The sequence below is a fragment of the Molothrus aeneus genome, chromosome 22 (assembly GCF_037042795.1).
Source record: "Molothrus aeneus isolate 106 chromosome 22, BPBGC_Maene_1.0, whole genome shotgun sequence".
NCBI classification, from domain to species: Eukaryota; Metazoa; Chordata; class Aves; order Passeriformes; family Icteridae; genus Molothrus; species Molothrus aeneus.
In genome coordinates, this window is record NC_089667.1 from 6808786 (window position 1) to 6833887 (window position 25102).

At 64.2% G+C, this 25102-nt stretch overlaps 3 protein-coding genes across 5 annotated transcripts; all 3 read left to right on the top strand.

Moving 5' to 3' along the window:
• The first annotated feature begins 3513 nt into the window (after window positions 1-3513).
• On the top strand, window positions 3514-5878 carry LOC136565613 (myelin protein P0-like). Its single transcript, XM_066564293.1, has 6 exons — window positions 3514-3738; window positions 4112-4337; window positions 4859-4970; window positions 5247-5307; window positions 5453-5548; window positions 5717-5878. The coding sequence occupies exons 1-6, from the start codon at window positions 3514-3516 to the stop codon at window positions 5876-5878; spliced, it is 882 nt and encodes a 293-aa protein (XP_066420390.1).
• A 2031-nt stretch (window positions 5879-7909) lies between these two features.
• On the top strand, window positions 7910-13369 carry SCN2B (sodium voltage-gated channel beta subunit 2). 2 transcript variants are annotated; one of them, XM_066564439.1, is made up of 5 exons: window positions 7910-8121; window positions 9674-9764; window positions 10693-10859; window positions 11024-11234; window positions 11333-13369. In XM_066564439.1, exons 3-5 carry the CDS (start codon window positions 10710-10712, stop codon window positions 11530-11532), a joined length of 561 nt encoding a protein of 186 aa, XP_066420536.1. In that variant the 5' UTR covers window positions 7910-8121; window positions 9674-9764; window positions 10693-10709; the 3' UTR covers window positions 11533-13369. The 2 variants fall into 2 exon arrangements, with proteins under 2 accessions (XP_066420536.1, XP_066420535.1); XM_066564438.1 differs by lacking the exon at window positions 9674-9764.
• A 6248-nt stretch (window positions 13370-19617) lies between these two features.
• On the top strand, window positions 19618-24597 carry SCN4B (sodium voltage-gated channel beta subunit 4). 2 transcript variants are annotated; one of them, XM_066564533.1, is made up of 5 exons: window positions 19618-19681; window positions 22756-22919; window positions 23587-23812; window positions 24015-24144; window positions 24334-24597. In XM_066564533.1, the coding sequence occupies exons 1-5, from the start codon at window positions 19618-19620 to the stop codon at window positions 24425-24427; spliced, it is 678 nt and encodes a 225-aa protein (XP_066420630.1). In that variant the 3' UTR covers window positions 24428-24597. The 2 variants fall into 2 exon arrangements, with proteins under 2 accessions (XP_066420630.1, XP_066420629.1); XM_066564532.1 differs by lacking the exon at window positions 19618-19681 and adding an exon at window positions 20073-20153.
• Window positions 24598-25102: the final 505 nt, after the last annotated feature.

A 25102-nucleotide genomic window follows, 5' to 3' on the forward strand; every position in this document is an offset into this window, starting at 1 on the left:
TGCAATGGGGAACAGGAGCTGCTCTGGTGTTTCAAGGAAAGAGGAAGGGTGAGAATGGTCTTTCAAAGTGGCCAGGGGGGTTGCAGCAGAGGCCGATCAGTGCCTGGTGTGTGTTTCAGGAGGAGGCAGCTGCCCGTGCTGGGCCAGGCAGGTTCAGGGCCCTGGCAGCTGAGGAGGAAGGCACACCCCCATCAGCAGTGCTGCTGCTGTCTCACTGGGACAGGATCAGGTGCAGCAGTGACAGCTGCTCTGAGCAGCTCTGGGCCCCAAAACAACGCAGGAGGGAGCACAGGGGGTGTGCCAGGAGCCTCTGTGTCCTGGACTGGTCATTGGGACTGGTCAGGCCGGTCCCTCACCTTGGCCTGAGCCCCAGCTCTGCTGTCAGTGCCTCCTGGAGCTGCCCCATTACCCCTCTCGGGCAGATGCATCTGCACTTGGTTTCCCCTCTCTGTTGCACATCCTGATTTCATGTTCTGCTTTCTGTTGTGTAAAAGTGACCATCAGACCAAACCTGCCAAGAAACATCTTGCATATGCAGCTTCGAGATGATTTAGCAACTGATTCAGATACTCCGGATTCAGACACTGAATCAGCTGCTGCAGAACGTGCAAGACAAGCTGACCTTTCCAGGCCACTCTAGGTGAGTAATTTTTGCTGTGATATTTATTTCTGGATGGTTTTATTTGTTTGGTTTTTTTTTTTTTCCTGAGAAGAGAACCAGGGGAGCACAAGTGCCATGTGCAAAGGCAGGGGATGTGAGGGCCATGTGCTGGCTGTGCCCCTTCTCCCCCAGTCTGTTTGGGAGAGGGGATTTGGAGGTGTCAGCACTGGCACACTCAGAGCAGCCTGGTGAGTGGGTGCTGGCTCCAGCTGGTGCCTCCCAGCCCCCTCTCACTGCTGTGTGTCACAGGGGGAGACCCTGCAAAAATGTGTTCCCAGCCAGGACCTGAAATCCTCCTCGAAACCAGGGCAAAAAACCCAGCAAGGACCTGCTGGCAAACACAGCCCAGGGCCCCAGGAGCTTTGGGAGGTTCTGGGTACAGAAATCTTAGTTTTCTGCAGCCAAACAGGACTGGGTTTGTGCTGTTCTGGCTGCTGCAGGGGGTGCAGCTCTGCAGGTTTGGCACTGGGGCCGTGCCTGCTGCCCTGAGCTGTGCTGTGGGCCTGGGCTGAGCAGGAGCTGTGTTTGTAGGTCGGCTGTGCGGCCAAGTGTGTCAGGGCAGAGCTGCACAGAGCACAGCAAAGCACGCAAAAAACCCGGCCCCAGAGGGGTCCTGTGCTTGGAGAGGCAGATGGCAGAGACTTCCAGAAGGTTTGCTGCCACTTCTCAGGATTTTTGGTTTGTGGAAAGGGTGGGGTGATGAAAGAACAAAGCTGTAGTGATTTTCTCAGCCTAGAACTGATCCAAGGGTCCCCAGCAGCTGATTCTGGGTCTGGAATCCCTGTCTGAGGCTGGCCTGGAGAGCCTCTCCCTTGCACAGTGGAGCAAAACGACAGAAACCACCAAAATGCCGGAGATGATTCAGCTCTTGTCTTTCTATTTCTATTTCATTTCTGCAGTATTGGCAAATACCTGCTGGTAATGGCAGCCCCAAAGTGCTGCAGCTTCACGTGAGGGCTCTTGGGACAGGAGAGCTGCTCTCAGGAACCGCTCACCCTCAGATGAAGGGCCCCAGCTGGGAGCTGTGGAGCAGGGACAGGGCAGCAGGGAGCTGACCCCTGCCTCCCTTGGGACACTGCCTGGCACCTTCTGGGGTGGCTGCCAGTCCTTCCCTGGGCTGCAGGACAAACCTACAGAGGGGAGAAGTCAGCTTTGTTCTGAGGGATGTGGAGCAGGTGGAGCTGGAGCAGAGATCAGATGTGGCCCTGCTCCAGCAGAGCTGCTCACGGCGAGCAGCACCCGGGGGCAAGGGTTGGATCTGGAGCAGGAGCTCCTGTTTTAGGACCCAGCTTCTCTGATGAGCAGAGTAAACAGCTGTGAGCATCTCAGCTCAGAGATGTCAGAGCTCGACCCCCAAACCACCGGAAAGAATCGTGACTGGCTTAGGTGAAAAGATAAGGGGACAGAGCCCTCTCCCCACACTTGCTCATCCTTTCCTGGCTCAGGTGGTGCCACAGACCAGAGCCCTGTCTCTGCCCTCTGTGCTGTGCTGATTTCCAGCCTCCCAACCCCAGAGGCTGCACAGCAGAGTCTTCCTCTGGCCTTGAGCTGTCCGCCAGCCCTTGGTGTCCTGCCCCAGGGCACACTGGAGCATGTGTCACCTGTGCTGTTCTTTTCAGAGGGAGATGAAGATGTTGCTGAGCCTGGCCCTGCTGCTGACATGGCTGGGTAAGCTCTAAGTTTTATTCCCCTCTGCTTTCCCCTCTGCCTTTGCTCTCAGACCCATCAGTGTCTCTCCTCCTGTGGAGCTGCTCCTCTCCTGGGTGCCAGCCCCTCTCTGGCCCTGTGTGTGCTGATCTCCCCTGTAAACACCCTGCAAACTGCACTGCCGTCCCTGGATCTGCCCCGGACTGAGGCTCCAAGGCTTTGAAAGAAGCAGAACTGCTTCACCAACTCTAAATACAGGGAGAGGTTTCCAAGGTATTGATTTTGGCTCTGCTCGAGGCAGGCAGCTCCCTTGGTCCCCTCCGCTGGCAAATATTTGTCATTTTCAGCTCCTCAGCTGGTCAAGACCAACAGAACTTGTTTGGGAAGCTGCAGCACTTTGCATTCATTATTTACAGCGTTCAGACAAACACTTGGTGCCTGGCCAGGGCCCAGCCCTCGGTGGCTGTGGACAGGCTGGGCGCAGTGGCTCAGCCACGAGGACGAGCCTACCTGTCTGAGCAGCTCCCCCGAGCTGAATCAGCTCCCAGCAAACAGCAGCAGAGCCTCAGCCTCCCCTTGCAGGGCCACTGCAGGCTGGGGCAGGTGGGGCTGACGAGCTCCAGTGACATTTTCTGCCCCGCTCGTTTCACAGAACCTTTTAGCTCAGAGGGGACCTTTAATCCCCTTCCTGCCGCCGTCCGCAGCCGCAGCTGCCTCGTGGGGGCTGTCAGCTCTGTGCTCTTTGATGTTCCCCTGCTTTGCTGTTTTCCCACTGTCCAGCCGCTCTGGAAGCCCCAAGCTGTGGTTATGTGGCCAGACAAGTACAAGCCCAGGTCTGGAGCCTGTGAGCAAAGGGGAAGGAAGCCAAATGAGCAGTGAGGGAGGAACTGAAATTCGTGTGAAGTGCTGGAATCGCCCCTGGCCTGGCGGAGATGAGAGCAGCACAGGCTCTCCCGGGCAGTGAGTCACAGCAGGAGCTGCAGGCTTTGGCTCCGAGGCGAGGAGGGCAGGGGCAGAGCTTCAGGAGGGCAGGGGCTGAGCTTCCCAACTCCCCTTCGGCTGCATCACCGGCAGCAGCCCTTGGTGTGGCGGCGGGAGGATGCACTGCCCCACATCCCGCACCCCTGAGCAGGGCTCAGGCACGGGCTGGGCCTCTGGGCTGCTCAGGGCCGTGAGCCCCAGGCTGTCCTGCACTGGAGACAGCCATGGGGACGGGCAGGCTGCAGCTGGCCCTCCTCCCCGGGCTCATGCTGCTGTCCTTGTCCCGGGCAGGGCGGTGCACGGGGGCTGCCGAGGTGTTCACAGAGCCCCAGCTCCGAGCTAGGGCTGGGGACTCTGTGCTGCTGCAGTGCCTCTTCCTGGACCCCGACAGCAAGGGATGGACCCTGCACAAAGTGGACTGGCTGCACAGGGCAGGAGCTGGCACACAGGTGGGTCAGGACAGGGCTGGGACAACAGGGACACGGGGCTGGTGGCAGGGGAGGGAGGGCAAGGCAGCCATGGGGAGGCTGTGGGGATGCAGCCATGGGGATGTAGCCATGGGGATGCAGCCATGGAGAAGCTGTGGGGAAGCCAATCCTCCTGCCTCCAGGCCATGAGGAGAGGGAGTTTCCATGAGAGGGTCCCCGTGTGGGGGCAGTTCCAGCGGCAGAGGGGGAGCTCAGCTCCGGGTGCTGCATCCTGGGGCTTTCCCTGAGTGTGGCCCAGAACAGCCACGGGACGGGAGAAAGTGTGAACCGGGAGCTCTTGAGGAGGAGCAGGCACCTGACATCCTGCCCCTGCCGTCCTGCACTGCCCTGGCAGGAGGAGATGGTGTTTTTTTACTACAGCAACCACGGCGTCCCCGCGGGCCGCTTCAAGAACCGGGCGCAGTGGCGGGGGAACATCTCCGGCTGGGACGGCTCCATCCTGCTGCAGGACCTGCGTCTCAACGACAGCGGCACCTACGAGTGCGAGCTGCGCCTGCTGGAGACCAGCAGCGTCTTCAGGAGCCGCACGGTGCTGCTCGTCAGCCCCGCCGTACCCAGAGGTGCGCGATGCTCCCGGGGCTGCCCCGGCTCGGGGAGTCCCGGCTGTGCCATCCCCGCCTCGGTGTCCCCCCGGTGCCACCCCTACCTCGGTGTCCCCCCGGTGCCATCCCCGCCTCGGTGTCTCTGGGGGTCCCCCCGGTGCCATCCCCGCCTCGGTGTCCCCCCGGTGCCATCCCCGCCTCGGTGTCCCCCCGGTGCCATCCCCGCCTCGGTGTCCCGGCTGTGCCATCCCCGCCTCGGTGTCTCCCCGGTGCCATCCCTACCTCGGTGTCTCTGGGGGTCCCCCCGGTGCCATCCCCTCTCGGTGTCCCCCCGGTGCCATCCCCGCCTCGGTGTCCCCCCGGTGCCATCCATCCCCTCCTCCGTGTCCCCCCGGTGCCATCCTCTCCTCGGTGTCCCCCTGGTGCCATCCCCTCTCAGTGTCCCCCCGGTGCCATCCCCTCTCGGTGTCCCCCTGGTGCCATCCTCTCCTCGGTGTCCCCCTGGTGCCATCCATCCCCTCCTCGGTGTCCCCCCGCAGGTGCCGAGGATGCGGCGCCCCCGAAGGACTCCGGGTTCTGGCCGGCCGTGGTGGGCTGTGGCTGCGTGGCCGTGGTGGTGGCGTTCCTGGCCGGGCTCTGCGTGAGGAAGAGGTAAAAACGCTACTCTGGCTTTAGGGGGTGAGCTCCCTGCAGCCCTCCCTGGTGCCCGCAGGTGTGAGGGTTCAGCTGCCCAGGTGTGGGGTGCCAGCCCCCTGCTGCCATCTAGTGTCACCGTGTGTGTCCCCTCGGCTCCCAAACCTCCTGGGCTGTGCCAGCAGCACGGATAGCCTGGCCCGGGCGTGTGCAGAGGGGTGTCAGTGTCCCGGGAGAGGGAGGAGCGGGTGATGCTCCTGGCCGGAGGTGACACTGCTGCTGCCTTCCCTCGAGGTTTGCAACCGTCACGGCCCTGGAGAGGATGGGACAGAGCAGCAACAAAGGCAAAGCAGAGGTGAGAGTGAGGGGATCCCACCCTGCCCGGGCACCCGGGGCTGTTTGCTGGCAGCTCCAGCCATGGCTCTTGCACCTTGCCCTGTGGCAGCCCCTGAGTGTTTGGGGGCTGCTCAGTCCCAAACAGCCTGATCTGCCCCTCGCAGGAAGCAATTTACACCTCCATCCCTGGAGCTGAGGTGCCCAAGGCCGAGCAGGAAGCAAAGAAGAAGAAGAGAGCTGAGGACACGTACATAACCATGGTGAGGAGCTGCAGCAGGCATGCTGGGACCCCCACAGCACTCACTGCCCCCCTCACCAGGGCCATGGCACCCAGGCCTCACTCCCTGTGCCAGACCCCGGCATCCCGTGCCCCCACACAGCCCCTGGTACCCGTGGTGATGCTCACTCCTTGTCCCTGCTCCCTGCAGCACCCGTCTCACTGCCGGGACAACGGCGTCTACGTGGAGCTGGCCAAGAGGGCCATCCCGTCCGAGTGGATGGCAGAGGGGACCCAGGGGCATGGACAGAGCCAGGAGCCCCACAGCAGGCCGGAGGAGGCTCTGCCCCAGCCCCCAGAGCTGCAGAAGTAGCTGTGCTGTGGATGGCAGCCCCGTTCCAGGTGTGCTCGGGACACCTCTGTCCCTCTGCGGACTGAGAACTGGTGACACGTCGCTGTGTGCCCCGTGCCAGGGCACTGCCGGGGCACAGCCCACCCCAGCTGTGTGCAGGGCACCAGGGGACGCCTGTCCCTGTGGCTTTTGCCCCCTGGACTCCAGAGAGTGGGCACAGCCTCACGCTCCAGCTCTGATCCTGGCCCAGGGTGAGGATCCCCAAGGGGGAGATGCAGCAGGAGCTGTCACAGCGTTTTTCTGTACATAATAAAACTCAGGGAGTCTTCCCTGATGCTGTCTTCGTTTTACCTCCAGCCTGAGCATGTGATGTCCAAGTGTGCCAAAACCTGCCTGGCCCAGGGCCCGGCAGCCCCTGAACCCATGTGCAGCCTGGCACGGGGCACCCAGGCAGGAGCAAAGCCAAACGGGGCACAAAAGGGGTTCCCTGGCAGCAGGATGGGGACTGAGGGGAGCGGGACAGAGCCTGGGGCACTGGGGTTCCCCCCGTGTGTCCCTGGCCATGGCCAGCAGCCAGTGATGGGCAGGGGGAGCCCGGCCACCCCTCCCGGGCCCCGGGGCAGCGCCTGGGCGGGCGCTGGCGCTGCTCCCGCGCTGTCTCTGGTGCCGGGCGCTATCTATAGATGTTTGACACCTCCAGGTGCGGAGGGAGCCGGGACCCTCCACCTCCCACCGCTGCCGCTCACTGCAGCGCCGCGCTGCGCTCCTTGGTTCTCGTTGACACCCGGCTCTCTTTTCCCGCAGGCGGCCGCGGGACGGGATTTGGGAGCAGCCAGCCCCCGGAGCTGGGGCTGGGGGCTCGGGGGATGGCACAGCGCCTTTGTAGGGTCGTGGCAGCCGTAGCAGCAGAGCGGAGAGGGCTTTGCCTGCCCAGGATGGGTGGCAGAGTGCTGTGCGTGCAGTGTTTGCTGAGCAGAGCTGCTGGGGCACTGCCGTGCCTGCTCTCCCGGCTGTCCTGGCTGTGGTCAGGCAGCAGAGCCCCTCTGCACCCCTGCCCCCTGCACCCCTGCCCTCTCCATCCCTGCCCTCTGCACCCCTGCCCTCTGCACCCCTGCCCTCTGCACCCCTGCCCTCTGCATCCCTGCCCTGTCCATCCCTGCCCTCTGCACCCCTGCCCTGTCCATCCCTGCCCTCTCCATCCCTGCCCTCTGCAGCCCTGCCCTCTGCATCCCTGCCCTGTCCATCCCTGCCCTCTGCATCCCTCCTGCCTCCTGGCTCTGGTGTGGCCTGGCCCTGGGGCATCCCTCGCCTCTGTCCCCAGGGATGCTGTCCCCGTGTCCCGGGGCCTGAGCAGCGCTGTCACTGCCCCTCTGGGCCCATCTTTGTCTTCCTGCCCCCATCCCTGCAGTGGGACCCAGGTGTGGGGCCCAAAGGCTCCCTGGGTGGTGCAAAGGGGACCAAAGAGTTTCTCCAGCCCTGTTGCTGCTGGGCAGAGCCTCCCTGTGCCAGGGCTGGGAGAGGAGGGAGAGGGTCCCTGTTATCCTGGGAGAGGGTCCTGCTGGAGAAGGGGAAGGAGCCTCCAGCAGTTTGGCAGCCCTGGGCAGTGATGGAGCTGTCCAGGAGCGGGCAGGTGAGCAGGAGCACCTCTACCTGCTGCAGCCCACCTGGGGCATCCTGCCCGGGCTGCTCGGGCCCCTCTGCTGCTGCCAGCCTGGGGCAGCCCCTCTGCTCCCTGCCCGCCTCCAGGAGGGCATTTCCAACCCTCCTGGGCCGCGCTGGGCTCTCCAGAACGGGAGCTGCTGCCGTGGATGGCGCGAGCAGGGCTGGCTGCCAGCCTCCAGCGGGGCACAGGGGACTCACCTGAGTGTCCCCACCTCACCCGGGGGTCAGGAACCCCCCGTGTGCCCCAGCCCGTGCGCAGAGCACGGAGCCGGCAGCGCCAGGAGCTGTCTGAGCCTGCAGTTCGGGGGAAAATTTTTCCGCCCTCCCACTCCGGCGGCTGCAATCCACCAACCACAGCATTTACTGCTTTTTTTCGCCCCAGCACCGCTCCAGCCATATTGGGCTGTGGGGAGAAAGCGGCTCTAATGTTCTATGTCACCTGCAAATAACCCGGGCGTTCGAAAAAGCACCTCCACCACCTCCACCACCCACACCAACACCACGTCCTCTCCACACACTAAAGTCCGTCAAAATGAGCCCGGAAGGCTGGCTCCCGCAGCCCACCCTGCTCCTCACTGGCCTCACCTTGCTCCTCTCGCTGGGTAAGTGTCGGCTTGAGCCCCTTTGCATGTGCCCAGCTGGGGAGACACCCGTGCCCTGGCCAGGAGCCCCTGCCCGTGTGCCAGCACCGTGCCGCAGGGATGGGCACGGAGGTGCAGAGAGCCACCAGCCAGGGTGACCTGCTTTTGGGCAGGGTGGGGGCTCTGGTGCCGCTGCATCTGCTCCTAAAATCGCCCTGCATCCCGGCTGGGGAGCACAGAGCCCTCGGCATGCCGGGCAGGGGAATGGGCTGCAGTGGGGACAGGGCTGGGAAGGTGCTGGGCTGCCTTGTGCTGTCCTGTGGGTGCTGCCAGGTGGGCTCTGCTGTCCTGTGGGTGCTGCCAGGTGGGCTGTGGTGCCCTGTGGGTGCTGCCAGGTGGGCTGTGCTATCCCTTGGGGTCTGCCAGGTGGGCTCTGCTGCCTTGTGCTGTCCTTTGGGTGCTGCCAGGTGGGCTGTGGTGCCTTGTGCTGTCCTGTGGGTGCTGCCAGGTGGGCTGTGCTGCCTTGTGCTGTCCTGCGGGTGCTGTGGCGGTGTCTGTGGCTGTCCCCCGCCCGGTGGCCGTGCCGGGGCCGGCTCCGTGCATGCCCCGCAGCCGCAGCAGCAGCAGCAGCAGCAGCGCTGTGTCAGCAGCCCCGCGGCCGCATCGATCGCTGCCGGCCGGGAACAACGGGAACGCTCCACTCCTCTGATCGCTGTCCCCGAGCTCCTGCCTGGGCTGCCTGTCCCCGAGGACAGAGCCTGGGAAGGAGGGCACAACACCCGGCCAGGGCTGCTGCAGAGGTTGCTGTTTGTCCCCCAGCCCCGGTGCAGCATTGGGAGCACTGGGAGCCAGCGCAGCGCTGCAGGACACGGCCTGGATGGTCCCGTGGGTTTCGGGGGTTTCTTTCTCCACCTCTGTTGTCCCCCAGGGCTGAGTGCCTGGCAGGGGCAAAGTTTGGACCCACTTGGGTGCTCCTAGGTCCTGCCAGGCCGTGGTGTCCCTGCTTGGGGTAGTGACAGGTTTGCTGCTGGTGGCACCTCATCCCTCTGTAGAGCCCTGGGGAGCGCTGAGGACAAGGGACAAGGCCAGGTCACCCACCTGCAGGCACACAGGGCACCCTGTGAGGGGCACTCAGACAATGGTTCCGTGCAGGGATCCCCTCCAACCACTCCTGCTGGGACAGGCCAGCTCCTGCCTCCTCTCTACCATCCCTGCCAGGTTTTCTCAGAGGCATCAAAGGTGGTGGCTGCCACGGGGCAGCAAGGCTGTGACACTGGGACACTTCTTCCTGCCGTGGGTGCTGTGACCCATCCCCATGCACCAGCTGTGCCCACCCCTGTGTCCCTGCGCCCTGTGGGGCTGGATGGGGGCTGTTCCCCATGGCTGCCAGCCCAGCCAGGAGCTGTCCCAGGGTTTGGCCCTACCCGAGGGCACTGCTCAGCCCCCAGGAGCTGCAGGGCGCTGCTGGCTCCCAGCTGGCAGCGGGAGCTGCTCAGCCCAGCTGTACCTGCAGCCTGGGCACAGCTCCTGTCCCTGGCTGCAGAGCCTGGCCCCTTTCCTGCCCTGCTTGCAGGCGGAGCTCAGCCCGGAGCAGCCCTGACCTGCGCCCAGCTTGGCCTCGGCAAGAAGCTCTGAGAGCAAAGAGCAGCAGCCCGAGGGGAGAGGTGAGGTGATCACTGAAGCACCTGGTGGCAGCGCCCCTGCAGGGTGTCACGGCCCCCCAGGACACTCTGTCCCCTCCCAGGGCTCCCTGTCCCCGTGCCCCTGTGCTTCTCAGGGCCTGGCCTGGTGTTTGCAGCCAGCTGGGCTGCTCAGGAGCCTGTGCCCCCTGCCCAGCCCGGGGACAGTGCTGGGTGCTTGGGTGCTGCTCAGGGGAGCTGCAGGGAAGGAGTGGAGGAGGGAGCAGGGCACAGAGCCCACCCCTGCCCCTCCCCAGGTGAGTCCGGCCCTGCACCAGGTACAGCCCCTCTCTCAGCAAGGCCAGGGCTCAGGGACTGGCCTTGCTCCCCCAGCAGAGACCTGGAGCTCGCTCTGCTCATTCCCAGCTGGGGAACCCTCGGTGGGCTCTGCTGGCAGGGGAAAGCATCGGCATTCCCCCGGGAGCCCCGGGGCCGGCCCTGGCGGATGCCAGCCCTGCTGCCGGAGCCGTGTCCTGCCGGCAATGCGATGTGATGAGCTCAGCCATCGTTTGCGTGTGGCTGTGGCGCCGGCCCCGCGTGCTGACGCTGCAGCCTCGCCCAGCGCCACCGATCCCGCAGCAGCAGCAGCAGCAGCACAGCCCCGGGGGATGGCCGGCAGCAGGGCTGGCCTGCAGGCAGCACCGGCGTGGCACAGGAGGCTCAGCAGCCCTGGCAGAGCAGGGACCAAGCTCTGCCTGTCCAGCCCAGGGACGGTGCCGGGGCTGCTCCCCTTGTTCCTGCTGGGCAGGGAAATTCTGCTCCTGGCTGGATGCAGAGTGTGTGGATGTGCCTGGAAGGCAATGCCAGGCCCCAGGGAGAGCTCTGTGCAGGCAGGGCAGCATGGGGACAGGGTGGCAGCTCGGCTGCCAGGGTGGCTGCCTGTGACACCCCCCAAATCCATCTGCATTGGCAGCGCCCCCGAGGCTGGGCATGGAGGTCATGGCCCCTGCCATCATCAATGCCCTGAATGGCTCCTCTGTGAAGCTCTCCTGCACCTTCAACTCCTGCTACAAAGTGGAGAACAAGCAGTTTTCCCTCAACTGGACGTACCAGGAGTGCAGTAACTGCTCAGAGGAGCTGGTGAGTCTCGCTGGGGACGTGCTGGGGGCCTGGGAGCGGCTCAGAGGGTGTTCCTGGGGGTTTCTCACAGGGCAGCACGTGCAGGGAGGGGGTGCCTGGCTGGGAAATGTAGCACCCGTGGGGTGCCACACGCTGCCTCACCCGCTGTCCCCACGGCTGCCCAGTTCCTGCAGTTCCGCACCAAGATCATGAACAAGCAGCTGGATCGCTTCGGGAACCGCGTGGAGTTCACCGGCAACCCCGCCAAGTACGACGTGTCCTTCACCCTCAAAAACGTGCAGCTGGAGGACGAGGGCACCTACAACTGCTACGTGCTGAACCCCCCAGACCGGCACCGGGGCCACGGCAAGATCAGCCTGAAGGTGCTCACCAAAGGTCAGTGGTGCCCCGTGCTGGGGGCGCCCACGGGGCAGGGTTTGCTCCCGGAGCCCTGCCTGTCCCTGCGTGCCCTGAGCCCGTCCCTGTGTCCCCAGAGCCCCCCAAGCATGACTCGACCGTGGCTGTGATCGTGGGCGCCTCCGTGGGCGGCTTCCTGGCCGTGGTGATCCTGGTGCTGATGGTGGTGAAATGCGTGCGCCGGAAAAAGCAGCAGAGGCTCAACACGGATGACCAGAAGACAGAGGAGGAAGGGAAGACAGATGGTGAAGGCAACCCGGACGAGGGCACCAAGTAAAGGCCCCCTGCCCGCCCCTCCCTCCTGCCCCCTGTACAGTGTGACCCTCTTGATGTGCTTCCCAGAGCAAGGATTTCTGTCTCCCCAGAGCATCCCTCCTTCCATGCCAACACCCACCCCAGCCTGGAGCAGGGCGCAGAGAGGAGGTCCCTGGAGCCTGGCTGGGCTGGGCAGGGCTGGGGAGAGGGGCTGAGGCCCCCGAGGCTGAGCTGGGACCAGCCTGTCCCCTGCTCTGAGTTGTGCCAGTGTAGTGAGGAGGTGCTGGGGACAGGCTGGGGTGGGTGAGGGGGGATCTGTGCAGCCCCTGCACATGGGGGGACTGGAGCAGGGGGTGCCAGGAGGGACAGAGGGGTCTGGGCAGCCCCGTGCCCCATTGTCTGCTCTCTGTCCCAGTAGAAAATGTGAGCCAGCAGTCTGCCCTTGGGGTCAGGGCTCATCCCGAGCTGTTCCTGCTGTACCTGGGCCACTGGCACTGGTGTTCCCATCCCAAGGGATCCCGATAGCTGCCAGTCTCCTCCTTGCAAGCTCGTGCTCCTCAGGGACTGTCCCGGGCTGCTCAGAGGCCAAGGCCATGAGCCCACCCAGTGTCCTGGAGCTGTGCAGTGTTTTGGAACCATTAGCAGCCCTTGGTGTGTGAGGGATGGACCCTTCTGCCTCTTGGGCTGGTTTTGGGTCTGAGCATCTCAGCCCAAGGTGCTGGGCTGACTTTTTTGTGCTCCTTTCCTTCTTGGGGAGGGTGGTTGTGGTGGAAAATGTCCTGCTGATGTGTCAGACTGGGGTGTGGGGAGTGCTGGGGTGAGGCTGCTCGGGACCAAGAGCTGCTGAAAGGGAGAGGAGCCTTTGGGCACTTGCTGGGAAGGACTGGGCACAACAGCAGGCCCAGAGTTAGGACAGCTCTGTCACCCTGGAGCAGCCCCACGATGCTGAGACTGCCTCCTCCAGCCTCCCTGCAGAGCACTGCACACTGTAACTGCCATGGCAATGCACTGCCAGCGTGCCCAGCCCCGTGTGCCACCTGCCTCACCTGGCAGGTGAGCTGTGCTGGCTGCAGCCCCGGCGCTTCAGGCAGGGAATGACCCAGGGCAGTGTCCCCTGTGGCACCAGGCCTGAGCTTTTCTCCTCCCGTGGCTGCCAGGAGGGGGACAGTGCCTGAAACCACAGGGGGACACTGCCCTGGGGCAGGGATGGAGGTCCTGTCAGCCACGAGCAGCGCTGCCAGGGGAGCAGGGACACCTTTGCCACGTCCCCGTGCAGAGAAGGGGCACCTTTGCCACGTCCCCGTGAAGGTTCCATCCCGGCAATGCCATCAGACCCCAGGGATGGGGGACAGCTCTGCCCTCCCCGCTCTGCCCCATCGCTTCCCACCCCGTCCATCCCACCCGACCCCGCTGGGCTCCACGCTGCTCCCGCCCCTCCGCAGCAGGAATGCGCCGTGTCCCACGCCTGCCCCCTTGCCCGGGCGGGCCGGGCTGTCCCGCCCCGCACGGTGCCCGCGGTGCCGCAGCGCTCCCGCACCTCCTCCTGCCGGGGCCGGGCTGTCCCCGGCTCCTGGCGGGACTGAGCCAGCACCTCGGGGGCGCTGAGGCCTCTGAGCATTGCACACAACCAGTCTCGCATCTGCCTTTCATTTCTTCTCGTGCACTATCCTTGGATTGCAACTCGCCAATGCATCTGTCTGTACACGGCCGTGCCCGGCAGAGCTGACAAATTCAGATCTGTACCCACAGGAGGTGCCCCGGGCGTGCGCCTTCCCCTCTTGCCAAGCGCTCTGCCAAGTGTGGGATGTTTTTATTGCTCTTTGTACAGTCAAACAAACAAAAGAACAACAAAACACCGACTTTGCCCTCGATGCTTTTGTGCCGCAGCCTGGAGGGGCAGGACGGGCCCCTGGCCTACTCTGCCTGGGGGGATGAGCCCGTTCCTTGGTCCTGCCGAGGTGGGTTGGGTGCTGAGGGAACCCAGGGCACCCTGTGTGTGCACAGCTCTGTCCTGGGTGGCACAGAGCCAGGGCAGCGCTGGGGGTGGGAGCGTGGCCAGTGCTGCCCCAGCCTCCCCACAGGGAGATCCCAGGGGTGTTCCACACCCACTGTGGGGCCTCCTGTGCCCTGCCAGCCTCTGCACTGTGCTCCTCAGAGAGCTGGCATTGGTGGCTGCTCGTGGCAGGTAAGGCTCAGCAGGCTCCAGCAGAGCCCAGGGCACGCTGGGGTGATGGACACCCGGACCCGGCCGTTCTCCCGCTCCAGCGGCGCCGTGGGGATGCTCCGGAGCAGCACGACACAGCTGGGGCACAGTCAATGGGCACATCCATCAGCTCAGCCACCGTGGGGACACGAGGGGAGCTCTGGCAGCGCCCTCCACCCTGCCTCTCCCTGCTGCCCTTCACTTGGGCTGCCAAGCGCTGCTGCATCCCACCTCCTCACACAGGCAGGGGCTGCCCCAGGGCACTGCCACCCGTCTTGCCACCCTCCAGCCCTGCCTTGCACCCTCCCCAGCCCCTCACCTTGCCCAGCAGCAGTGCCAGTGGGATGAGCTCTCCCGGTGTCCCTGTCCCTGTCCCTGTCCCTGCTGGGCACGGCGCCCTGGGCACCTCAGTGTGGGGTCAGCGCTGCGGGAAACTTCCAGCTTCCCGTGGCACCTCTCCCTCGCCGAGGAAGGGCGCCCAAATCACCTCCACTGTCCTGCTGGCACAGTCCTGCAGCTCTGGGGAGTGCAGCAAATCGATCCCTGGAACAACTTTGGTGTGCAGGGAGGAGCAGCTCCCCGGAGGAGGACGTGGGGCTGTCCCCACCAGCTTCAGCCATGGGCAAAGGGGGTGGGGGACCCCTCGGAGCTTTTAGGATGCTCTTTAGAATGTTGCTGGCAAAGAAAACTTGAGGAGAGCAGTGGGATCACAGAGGAGACCCCGTGGGACACACCAAGGGTGAATTCTCCTCACTGCAGGGACTGAGGGCAGTGACAGAACCCCCCAGCACTGGGGCTTCACGGGTTCTCCAGAACCATGGACATTCCTTGTTACAGAACACTGACATTTCCTGGGGCCAGGTGCATTACAGGTGCTAAAGAGCAAGAGAGGGGCTGGGAGGTGGCCGGGACCCCTGCCTGCTCCTGTGCAGTCACAGGGCACTGCTGGGGTGTCTCAGGGGGAGTGCAGAGCCACATCCCTGCAACGCTGCCCTGCTCTGGGGCTGGGGAGTGAGGAGAGGCACCAGGACAGGGAACAGCCTGGGGCAGTGGGGGCCGGGGCAGTGAGGGGTGCGAGGGGCAGCTCTGGGGCACAGAACAGGGAGGGTCCGGTGGGGGTGGCCTGGGGCTGTGCCGGGTCAGGATCAAACTTTCTCCCGGGATACAGCAGGGCTGCCTCAGCGATTCTTGCAGATGCTCTGCAGTGGCTGCCGGGGGACACGGCCGCTCTTCCCCTGCGCGTTTAAAGGGCCGGTGGAAGGAAGGAAGGAAGGAAGGGAGGAAGGGGGTGAGGAACCTGTGCGCTCCGGAGGGCAGGCAGCCCCGCGGCGGGGGCGAGCAGGCAGCGGCAGCGCAGGGAGAGGGGAAAGCTCCGCTCCGAGGCAGAGCTGCAGGCAGCCGAGAGCCGGGATGACAAAAGCAGCCAGGTACTCACCCGCAGTCTGTGCCCGGGAGCTCTCGCTCAGCTTCCAGCCCAGCCAGGACAGTCCTGCAGAGCCGGATCCCTGCGGCGCCTCCTGCCCACCGCCAGCTGCCGGGATGCCAGGCCACCTTGTCTTTTAAAGGACCTTGCAGTAAACATAAGGTGCTGATGGGAAGCTCTGTTCCAGCGTTGCCACCTCCTCCTCCCCCTCCATGGGCAGGAGGGCTCTGCCTGCTCCGGGAGCTCAGCATCGTCTGGCTCGGGCAGCTCTGGGAGGAGGCTGGGGCTGTCCTCGGGGAGCAGCGCCTGGCAGGATGCTCCAGGGCAGCCGGGGCCAGCGCTGTGCCAGGGCTGCAGCCCAAGCGCTCTGCTCAGCCCTACCTGGTCGGTAGCCACGTGGAGGGAGGCAGGAGCCCTCCTCGGAGAGCAGCAGCCTGGCACGTTAACCCTCCCGGCTCCGCCAGTGCAAGGTGAGAAGGACCGAGGGTACACAGGCACCCCCTGTGCCCCCGGCAGGCTGTGAGCCAGCTGGCAGCACCCTGAGCCCTCCTTCCTGTCCCCGGGGAGGTGACAGCGTCCGAGCACAGGGTGCTCGCCTTCCCTGAAACCAGACACGGCATCCTGGTGCTGGGCTCAGCAGAACAAGTTTCCGCTGAGCCGCAGGAACCGCGGGTCCCACGCCGGACATCTGCGAGCTCCGAAATGCCAGGGCAGCTGCTGCCAGCAGGGCTGGGGACAGCAGAGCCCTGCCCCGGCCCGCGGCGGTGGCAGCTGTCTCAGGGATCAGCGGGCCGAGGAGCCCGGCTGGAGCTGCCGAGTGTGACAGCTCCATCAGGCGCTGGTGACAGCCGTTGTCCCGCTGCCAGCCCCGGGGCTGCGTGCAGGGGAGCAGGCAGGGGGTGCCAGGCTGCCCCCCTGCTCAGCAGGGAGACGTGGCTGCAGGGCCGTGTCAGCACGGAATTAGCTGGGTGCCCACCTGCCCAGGGCACCCCGTTTGTGCCAGCCCCACAGGAGCTCTGGGGTATTTACTGGCCAGCCCTTGCAGCCGGGTTTCCCAGCCTTCCTGCCTCCAGAAGGATTCAGGGCTCTGCTGGCAAGGCTCTCAGTGGCAGTTTAGCCAAATGCATCCCAGCCTGCATCCCAAAAGGAATCCCAAAACTTGGCAGGCACCTGAGCATCCCGGGAGGGGCTCCTGCACACCTGCCCCTGCACCAGGGTAGGGCTGCTGCTCTTCCAGGTCCCCGCTGGGCAGGTCCTGTGTGCTGCACGCTGGCCTCAAAGTCACCTGTTTCTCTGGCCCCAGCAGCCCTCAGGCACCTGCAGGGGTGACAGGCATCCCTGCACCCTGAGGATCCCTCTGCCTCCCCTCTCACAATGAGTGATGCTCCAGCAAATACTGTGCTTCTCCTCCCGTCCCCACACAGTGCCTGAGGCGCTGCTCCCCTCACTGTGTCCATCACCTCACTGTGTCCATCACCTCATTGTGTCCATCACCTCCCTGCATCCATCACCTCACTGTATCCATGACCTCCCTGCATCCATCACCTCCCTGCATCCGTCACCTCATTGTGTCCATCACCTCCCTGCATCCGTCACCTCATTGTGTCCATCACCTCCCTGCATCCATCACCTCACTGCGTCCATCACCTCACTGTGTCCATCACCTCCCTGCATCCATCCCCTCACTGTATCCATCACCTCCCTGCGTCCATCACCTCACTGCGTCCATCACCTCCCTGCATCCATCACCTCCCTGTATCCATCACCTCACTGTATCCATCACCTCCCTGCATCCATCACCTCCCTGTATCCATCACCTCACTGTATCCATCACCTCATTGTGTCCATCACCTCATTGTGTCCATCACCTCACTGCATCCATCACCTCCCTGTATCCATCACCTCACTGTATCCATCACCTCATTGTGTCCATCACCTCCCTGTATCGATTAGCTCCCTGAGTGCATCCTCTCCCTGAGTGCATTCCTTCCCTGAATCCATCCCTTCCCTGAATCCATCCCCTCCCTGAATCCATCCCTTCCCTGAATCCATCCTCTCCCTGAATCCATCCCCTCCCTGAATCCCTCCCTTCCCTGACTCCCTCCCTTCCCTGAATCCCTCCCTAACTCCCTCCCCTCCCTGAACCCATCCCCGTGCCCGCCAAGGCACCTTCTGCTGCATCAGCAGAGCCGTGCACGCTGCTCCTGCAGCACCGGCTGCCAGCACTGCCCTGCCCACTCCGCCGGTATTTTTCCTGCCTCTCCTGCCAGCTCTGCAGCCCTAACGCCTCAACCCACAGACACTGCTGGCATCCTCTCAGGCTCCCCTGGGATGTCCCCGTGCCCTGCAAAGCCTCCTGCTTTCCCTCCTCTCTGCTGCTTCGTGCTGCAGAGGGGGCTGGATGGGGATGGGGAGCCGTAAGGTGCCCTGAAGGTGACAGGCTGTGGCATTTTAGACGTGCAGGCAGCGTCCCTGCAGGTGAGCCGCTCTCACACCCAAATCCCAATCAGTCCAGTCCGGGAAGGCCATGCCTGGTCCCTGGGGTGAGCTTTGCCAGGACGCGTGCCCTGTGTCACTGCAGCCCAGAGGAAATCCAGCGCCGTTCCTGCTCCAGGAGGGCAGCAGCGCCTCCTCCCCTTCCCGCCGTGGCTGTTTTGGGACGCGTCACCTCCCGCCAACGCTGCTCCCTGCACAGAGCTCCCTGCTAATGGACCTGGGCACCGAGGTGAGGCTCTGCCTGCCCGCACCACGCCCGGGGCTTCCATTAGAAGGGCCCCGCGGCCTAATGGATGCGAGAAAAGGTGGCTGAGACGGGAACTTTGTGCAGCCAATTATCCCGGAACAAGAGCACGGTGAGAAAAATGAGTTCTGAGTGTTCCCTTTGGCGCCAGGCGGGTCCCCCTGCAGCCATCGGGGTCTGGCTCTGCATCCCACCTGTGTCCGTGCTCTGTCTCGGGGATGGAGGGAGGGGACACCTGGTGCCACACTGCTGAGGTGCCCCAAAGGAGAGCTGAGCCCCAGCCTTGTCCTGTTTTGTTATCCTGGGAAGCCACCAGCCTTAGTGGCACTTTGGCCTCTTCCCAAGGTTACCCTGTAACTCCCAGGTGCTCCCAGGTAACCCCAGGTGTGTTCCAGGTACATTTCATGCCCGAGTGCTGGTTCAAGGAGTGCCCTGGGTGTATCCCAGCTGTCCCCAGGTGCCCCCAGCTGTATACAGGTGTGCTCAGGTGTATCTCAGGTGTGCCCAGGTGTATCTCAGGTAACTCTCAGGTGTGTTTTCAGGTACATTTCACCGCCGAGTGCTGTTTCAAGGAATGCATGTTCGAGAACTACCACGTGCTCTATACCTCGGCCCTGCACCAGCAGGGCCACGCCTGGTACCTGGGGCTGGACCGGCAGGGGCGGCCCTTGGCCGGACCACAGGTACAAAAGGACAAAGCTGCCGTGCATTTCCTGCCCCAGCTGCCTGAGGGTGAGTCAAAATGTCCAAATTTGGGGTTTTAGACCCAAAAATTGGGGTTTGAAACACAAAATTTGGGGATTTGAACCCAAAAGTTGGGATTGGGAACCGAAAATCCTTGGGGAACAAGGTCAGCACAGCCATATGGTTTGAACTCTTCCAGGGTTGGTGACTCCACCACTGCCCTTGGCAGCCTGTGCCAGGGCTGGACAACCCTTTCAGTGAAGAAATCTTCCCTAAAATCCAACCTAAACCTCCCCTGACGCAGCTTAAGGCTGCTTCCTTTTGTCCTGTCATTTGTTACCTGGCAGAAAAGCCCGACCCCCACCTGGCTCCACCCTCCTGTCAGGGAGTTGACGAGAGCGAGGAGGTGCCCTCGAGCCTCCTTTTCTCCAGTTTAAACCCCCCAGCTCCCTCGGCCTCTCCTCATCCCACTGGTTCTCCATCCCCTTCTCTTGACACACTCCAGCACCTCAGTGTCCTTTCGAGGGGCCCAAAGCTGCTCCCAGGATTCGGGATGCGGCTCCATCAGTGCCGAGCCCAGGGGCACCGTCACTGCCCCGGCCCAGGGAGCGCTCCCCGACCCCCGGGCGGGCGGGGGCGCAGGGAGATGCGCGGAGGGATGCGGAGGAGCGCGGGGAGATGCGGAGGAGCGCGGAGGAGCGCGGGGGGATGCGGAGGAGCGCGGAGGAGAGCGGGGGGATGCGGAGGAGAGCGGGGGGATGCAGAGGAGCGCGGAGGAGCGCGGGGGATGCGGAGGAGCGCGGAGGAGAGCGGGGGGATGCGGAGGAGCGCGGGAGGATGCGGAGGAGCGCGGAGGAGAGCGGGGGGATGCGGAGGAGCGCGGAGGAGCGCGGGGGGATGCGGAGGAGAGCGGGGGATCGCGGAGGAGGGCTCAGCGCGGCCCCGCCCGGCGCGGCCCCGCCCGGCGCCGCTCGCCCTCGGCGGGGGCGGCCAGAGCCGGGCGCTGCGGGCAGCAGGGACCGCTCCGCTCCGCTCCGCGCCGCCCCGCGCCGCAGCCATGGCCCCGGGCTCGCCCGCCGCTCGCCGCCGCGCCGCGCCGCGCCTGCTGGCCGCGCTCCTGGGTAAGGGGCGCCGAGGGCTGCGGGGACCCCTCCGGGTACCGCCCGCGTCCCGTGTCCCCCCGCCCCGGCTCCCCGGCCGGGACCCTGCCCCGGGGAGCCGCGGCAGCCCCAGGCGGGGGTCCCCGCTTCGCACCCGTCCCCTGCGCCCCGCCCGCCGCGCCCGGGGATGCCGCCCGCGGGCGCTAACGCCGCTCTCCGCTCTGCAGACGGACGGTCCGGAGCGCCGGGGATAAGTCACTCGGCCAAGGTGACTTCGCAGCCGAGCCCCAGCTCCGAAGTCCCGGCTCCAGCCCCTGCCCTGCCCGCAGCGGCGCTCCCGTGGCCGGCGCTTCTCCTGCGAGCACTGCGGCTGCACCCCGCTTTGCCCCGCTGCTGCCCCGGCCGGCGGGGACCGCGCTGCTGCCTGCCCGGCACCGGGGGATGCCCGCGGGGAGCCCGTGCACTGCTTCAGCGCCAGCACGCCCGCCGACAGGTCATTGTCTTACGGTTCCTTTGGTACAACGACCACCCGCATGTGCTTGTCCCCGCCGCGGGGACCGACCCGGGCCGCGGGGCCGCTGCTTGGAGCATGAAGCCCGGCCCTGTGGTCGGGGATGCCCGAGATCCCCCGCCACAGGGCGCAGGGAGGGGCTGGCAGCCGTTCCCTCCCCGCTGCACACCTGGGGCAGGCTCCGGCCACCTGCATCAGCCTCACGCCCCCGCTGCACTCCTGCTCCCGCGGGTCATCCTCGCCTCAGCCTGGAACCCAGGGCTGGCTGTGCAGCGCTTGCTGCTGGGGCACTCCCGTGGGAGGCGTTTTAGAGGGCAAAGTTCTTAAGTTAAAGGATGCTGGAGACACAAAAGAGCATGTAAGTACCTGACCCCCTGCAAGATTTGGGTCCCAGCACCTGAGCTGGCAGTGGGGTGGAAGGAGAGACTCGGAGAGGCTTGAGAGCACTCAGGGGTCTGGGGTGCAGGGCGTGGAGGTGGGAGCAGGGTCCCACAAGTCGCTCAGGTGGGCTGGGAGCAGGGGAGGGCGGTGGGCAGGGGAATGCAGGGCGGGTCTCTGTGTCTGTAGGTTTTGGGGATGCCGTGCTCTGCAGGGAGTGGCAGCGGGCTCCTGGCTGCAGCACGGAGCAGGGCACAGCCCCTCCCAGGGAGAGGTGAGGGCCGCGTGTCCCCTCCCGGAGCACAGCGCACCTGGCTCGGGCTGGGCAGGGATCTCCTCTCTTTGAACGCGCTGGAGAGGAGCCCGGCCCGCCTGCCAGGCACGGCTCGCTGCCTGCGCCAGGATGTCACGCTGACTTTTATGGGCAGTGAAAGTTTTTCTCGAGCAGCTTTCCCGCAGATGGCAGTCCGGGGTGAGCACTGAGCCCCCTCGCTCTGGGGGCTCTCCCTCTGCAGGGGCAAAGCGCAGGCAGCCAAGGCTCTGGCGGCAGCGGGAGCGGCCTCTCCCTGCTTCCCTGGGAAACGCTGGTGCCTGCAGGCATGGGAGGGAGCCTGGAGCCCCCACGGGAGCGGCCCTGAGCGTTGGGGGTCTGGTGGTGCGAAGTGCAGCAGCTTTGGGAGGGTTTGGAAAGGCAGCGCTGAGAGCTGGTGTGTGCAGGGTCAGTCAGTGCTCCCCCAGCGTGTTTCCCTCGGTGCTTTATTTAGTGGTGTCATATCAGTTTTGTCTTCCTGAGAGCACAGGACGACAGGAACAAGGTCAGCCTCGATTTACCCCACACATCCAATTCAGGTTACATTCTAAGGGTGGCAGACAGGTTTTAAAGTGTTGCAAGCTGCAAGGAATCATCTTTCCTGCGAGTGTCCCCTTGCAGCACGCTGCAGCCTCAGAGGTACCAGCAGAGCCAGGCATCCCTCTGCCAACTCCTGCTCCAGGGGGACAGCTCCTGTCCCCTGGGACACTCCTGCCTGTGAAGTCCCCTCTGTAGCACCCCCAGGGCTGCTCTAGGAGCCTGAGAGCTGCAGGAGATTCCATCTGCCGGGAACCACTCCCTGCCTCTCGAGCAGAATGAGGAGTGTTCCTGTGTAAAGTTAAATAACTCCTCGCCTGCAGTGCTTGCAATGCAGCACTGCAGCAGGGCCCGGAGCCCAGGATGCAGGGCTCACGGGCTTGGCTCCGGCTGCGACGTGCCTGGGGAGTTGTTAGCACCGGCTTGTGTGGGAGAATAAATCAGCAGCTGAGGCGGCTGCGGAGAGAGGAGAATCCTGACCGAGGGCAGCGTGTCCGAGCTGAGGTGTTGGGGCAGCTGGGGATCGCCTTGCAGCCCTGGGAAAAGCTCTGTGCCCTGGGTTCTGTGCCCGGGGAAAGCTCTGCAGGGCCGGCTGAGGTGTGGGAAAGGGGAGGACAGTGCTTTGCTGGGCTGTGTCACAGCTTAGCCGTGTCACACACCACGCAAACAGGACAGGGCAGTGCTGAGATGGGGATGCGGAGCGGGGCTGCTCCTCTGGCCAGGACCAGAGCATCCCCGTGCTCCCAGAAAGGATCTGTGGGGACAGTGGTGGCCCAGCCCAGTGCAATGCCGGTCCCTGCACCCAGGAGTGCTCGGCTGCAGCTGGGCTCCTACCTGCCCCTCTCTCCCTGCCCCTCTCTCCCTGCTCGGGGGGAGCCGAGGAGGAGCAGGACAGCCGCCTCCTGCAGTTTGAAGGTCATCAGGCAGCTCCGGAGGGAGCCAGGGCTCTCTCTGCTGGACGTGAGGGGGCTGCTCCCGAGGGCAGGGCAGGGCAGCAGGAGGGCGAGCGGGTGGCAGGCGGCCAGGACAGCCTCGCTAATTGCTGCTCCAGCTCCAGCCTGAAGAACAGAGCTCTGCTTTGCCTTGGCTTTTTTCTCCCCCTTTAAGGTCCAGCTGAGGCCTGTGGATAACATGCAAATCAGGGCTCTCATTTGCACGCTTTCTTGGTGGGGATATTCTGGTTCCCTTTGAACCCACGCTGTCTCTGAGGGTGACCCAGCCCCAGTCCCTGCAGGTCCTCTCTGTCACCGAGCCCTTCTAGGGCTGGGGACAGGCTCCTGCCATGGCCGCCTGGTGTGCCAAAGGGAACGGGGGGTGACAAAGCCTTGGCCTCACTCTCTGCTCCCCTCTCCCTGCCAGGTTTGCACGTCTTGGCCATCGCCTTCGCCCTGGAGGTGTCGGTGGGGAAAACCAACACGGTGACAGCTCTGAATAACTCCAATGTCCTGCTGCCCTGCACCTTCACCACCTGCATAGGCTTCCAGGACCTGGTCTTCAAATGGTATTTCAACACGACAGAGCTGGTGGGTGGCTCTCTGGGCTCTGCCTCTGCTTCCCTGGCAGGTCCTGTTGTTCTTCCCCAGCGCAGCTCAGCGCTGCAGTTCTCACAGTTCCCTTTCTCCTTGTGCAGGTTGTCCTTCTCTCTGAGTGCCACCACCTCTGGGGGGGACAAGGCTGTGCCAAGGGGTGACTCAAATACCCCAGAACATCGTGCTTTTGGCACAAAGCTGTTCTAGGTTCACTGCTGCCCACAGGCTCATTTGTTTTCATAAATTGGCTGTTCAGGTGCAAATCTGCACTTAGGGCAAAATGTGGTTCATTTCCTCCTCCTTCGCCTGCTTTGAAATATGAAAGGTTCTGTATAGATTTGCTTCCTGCTGGGAATATTTGGCTCCTCAATTCCTCAGCAGGAAGGCTGGTTTGGAGCACCTCTGGCCATCAAAGGAGCTCACTTTCTCTGGGGATCTCCCATTTTTTGCATGGTCTGTTCCATTTCTTCAGGGCAGGTCGGATCTGCTGCTCCCCACCAGGATGTGCGTCAGGTTCCTCTCCACGGCCACTTCTGCTTTAAGGGGGTGTAATGGGACATTTGGTGGGGGTGTCTGTGTGGGCAGAGCTGAGTCTGGGCTCACCATCAGGAGAGCGTGAGCCTCTCCCTCGCCCAGCTGATCCTGCCCCCTGCTCCTGCAGATTTACCACGGCAAGATAAAGACCAAGACCACGGAGCCCACCCTCATCTGGCACAACCCACGGGTGGAGTTCGTGGGCTCCACCACCAAGAAGGACAACAACATCTCCATCGTGCTGAACAGCGTGGAGTTCAGCGATGCTGGCAAGTACACCTGCCACGTCAAGAACCCCAAGGAGAGGAACGCCCAGCACAACGCCACCATCTTCCTCACCGTGGTCCATAAGAGTGAGTGCTGGCCAGGGCACTGTGGTGGCCCTGGGCTGGTGGCAATGCCCACACACGGTGACAGGCCCCATGGTTCATGGTTGTGGTGGGTGGCATCCCTGGAAGCCTTGTGGGGAGGGGGTTGTGGGTTTTTGGGGTGGGATGTGCAGCTGGGAGCGCCCCGCTCCCCTCCCGAGCCCCCTCAGCACCTTCTCTCCTGCAGTGGTGGAGACAGACAACACTGTGACCCTCATCATCGTGGGCGTGGTGGGGGGGCTCATCGGCCTCCTCATCCTCTTCATGCTCATCAAGAGGGTGGTGCTGTTCATCATCAAGAAGACGCAGGACGGGAAGTGAGTCAGGGGTGGGGTCGGGGTGAGGGGGCCGGGCTCAGGGGGCTCTCGGGGCTGTCGGGGCTGGGCTCGGGGGTCTCTCAGGGGGCTCTTGGGGCCAGACTCAGGGGGCTCTCAGGGCCAGACTCGGGGGTCTCTCAGGGCCAGGCTCGGGGGCCTCTCAGCTGCCCGTGCACTCTCCCCATGCAGGAAGGAGTGTCTGGTGAGCTCGTCAGGGAACGACAACACCGAGAATGGCCTGGCCGGCTCCAAGGCGGAACAAAAAGCTCCACCAAAGGCATGAACGGAGCAGCAGCGCCCCGCGCCCGCCTCGCCCCGCCGCGGCAGCCTGGGCACGGGACCGGCCTTCCCCTTTTGTTTTCTTTCCGAACTGCCAGCGCTTGAGACATGTTCCTATTACACACGTGCCTGCAACCTGCACTGCTTCTCTGACAAGGCTGCGGCTGCCGGGGGGACTGGGAGCTTCTCGCGGACTCGGACTGGGAGGCTGCTGGGTTGAGCACAGGCAAGAGGGTGCCGGGCAGGGCAGGGGCAGGGCAGGGTGGGTGCCATGCCCAGGGCCGGGTGCTGGGCACCGGGGGCCCATTGGGTGCTGGCGGTGCTGAGCTGAGGTGGCTGGGAGCTGCTGCTGCTGCATCCAGAAGGTTTCTGGAGCAGGGCAAGGATGCTCAGGGCCGGCCGTGCAGATGGTGTGGGGGGAAGCAGGGATGAAGCAGGGCCACGATAAGCACACTGGAGAACCAAATCAGCAACAGGGCCCTGGCTGTGCCTCGGTGCCTCCCTCCCACGGCAGGGCTGGGGAGGTGCCCGTGTCCCAGGGCCATCCCTGGGGGCAGGGGCTTCTCCCCAGGCTGGGTGCTGCCCCCTCCCCTTTCTCTGGAGCTTGATGCTTTTGATGCCGGTGCCAAGGCTGAGCTCGTTGGGTGGATGTTTTTGTACGAGATTCCAGGGGAAAGCA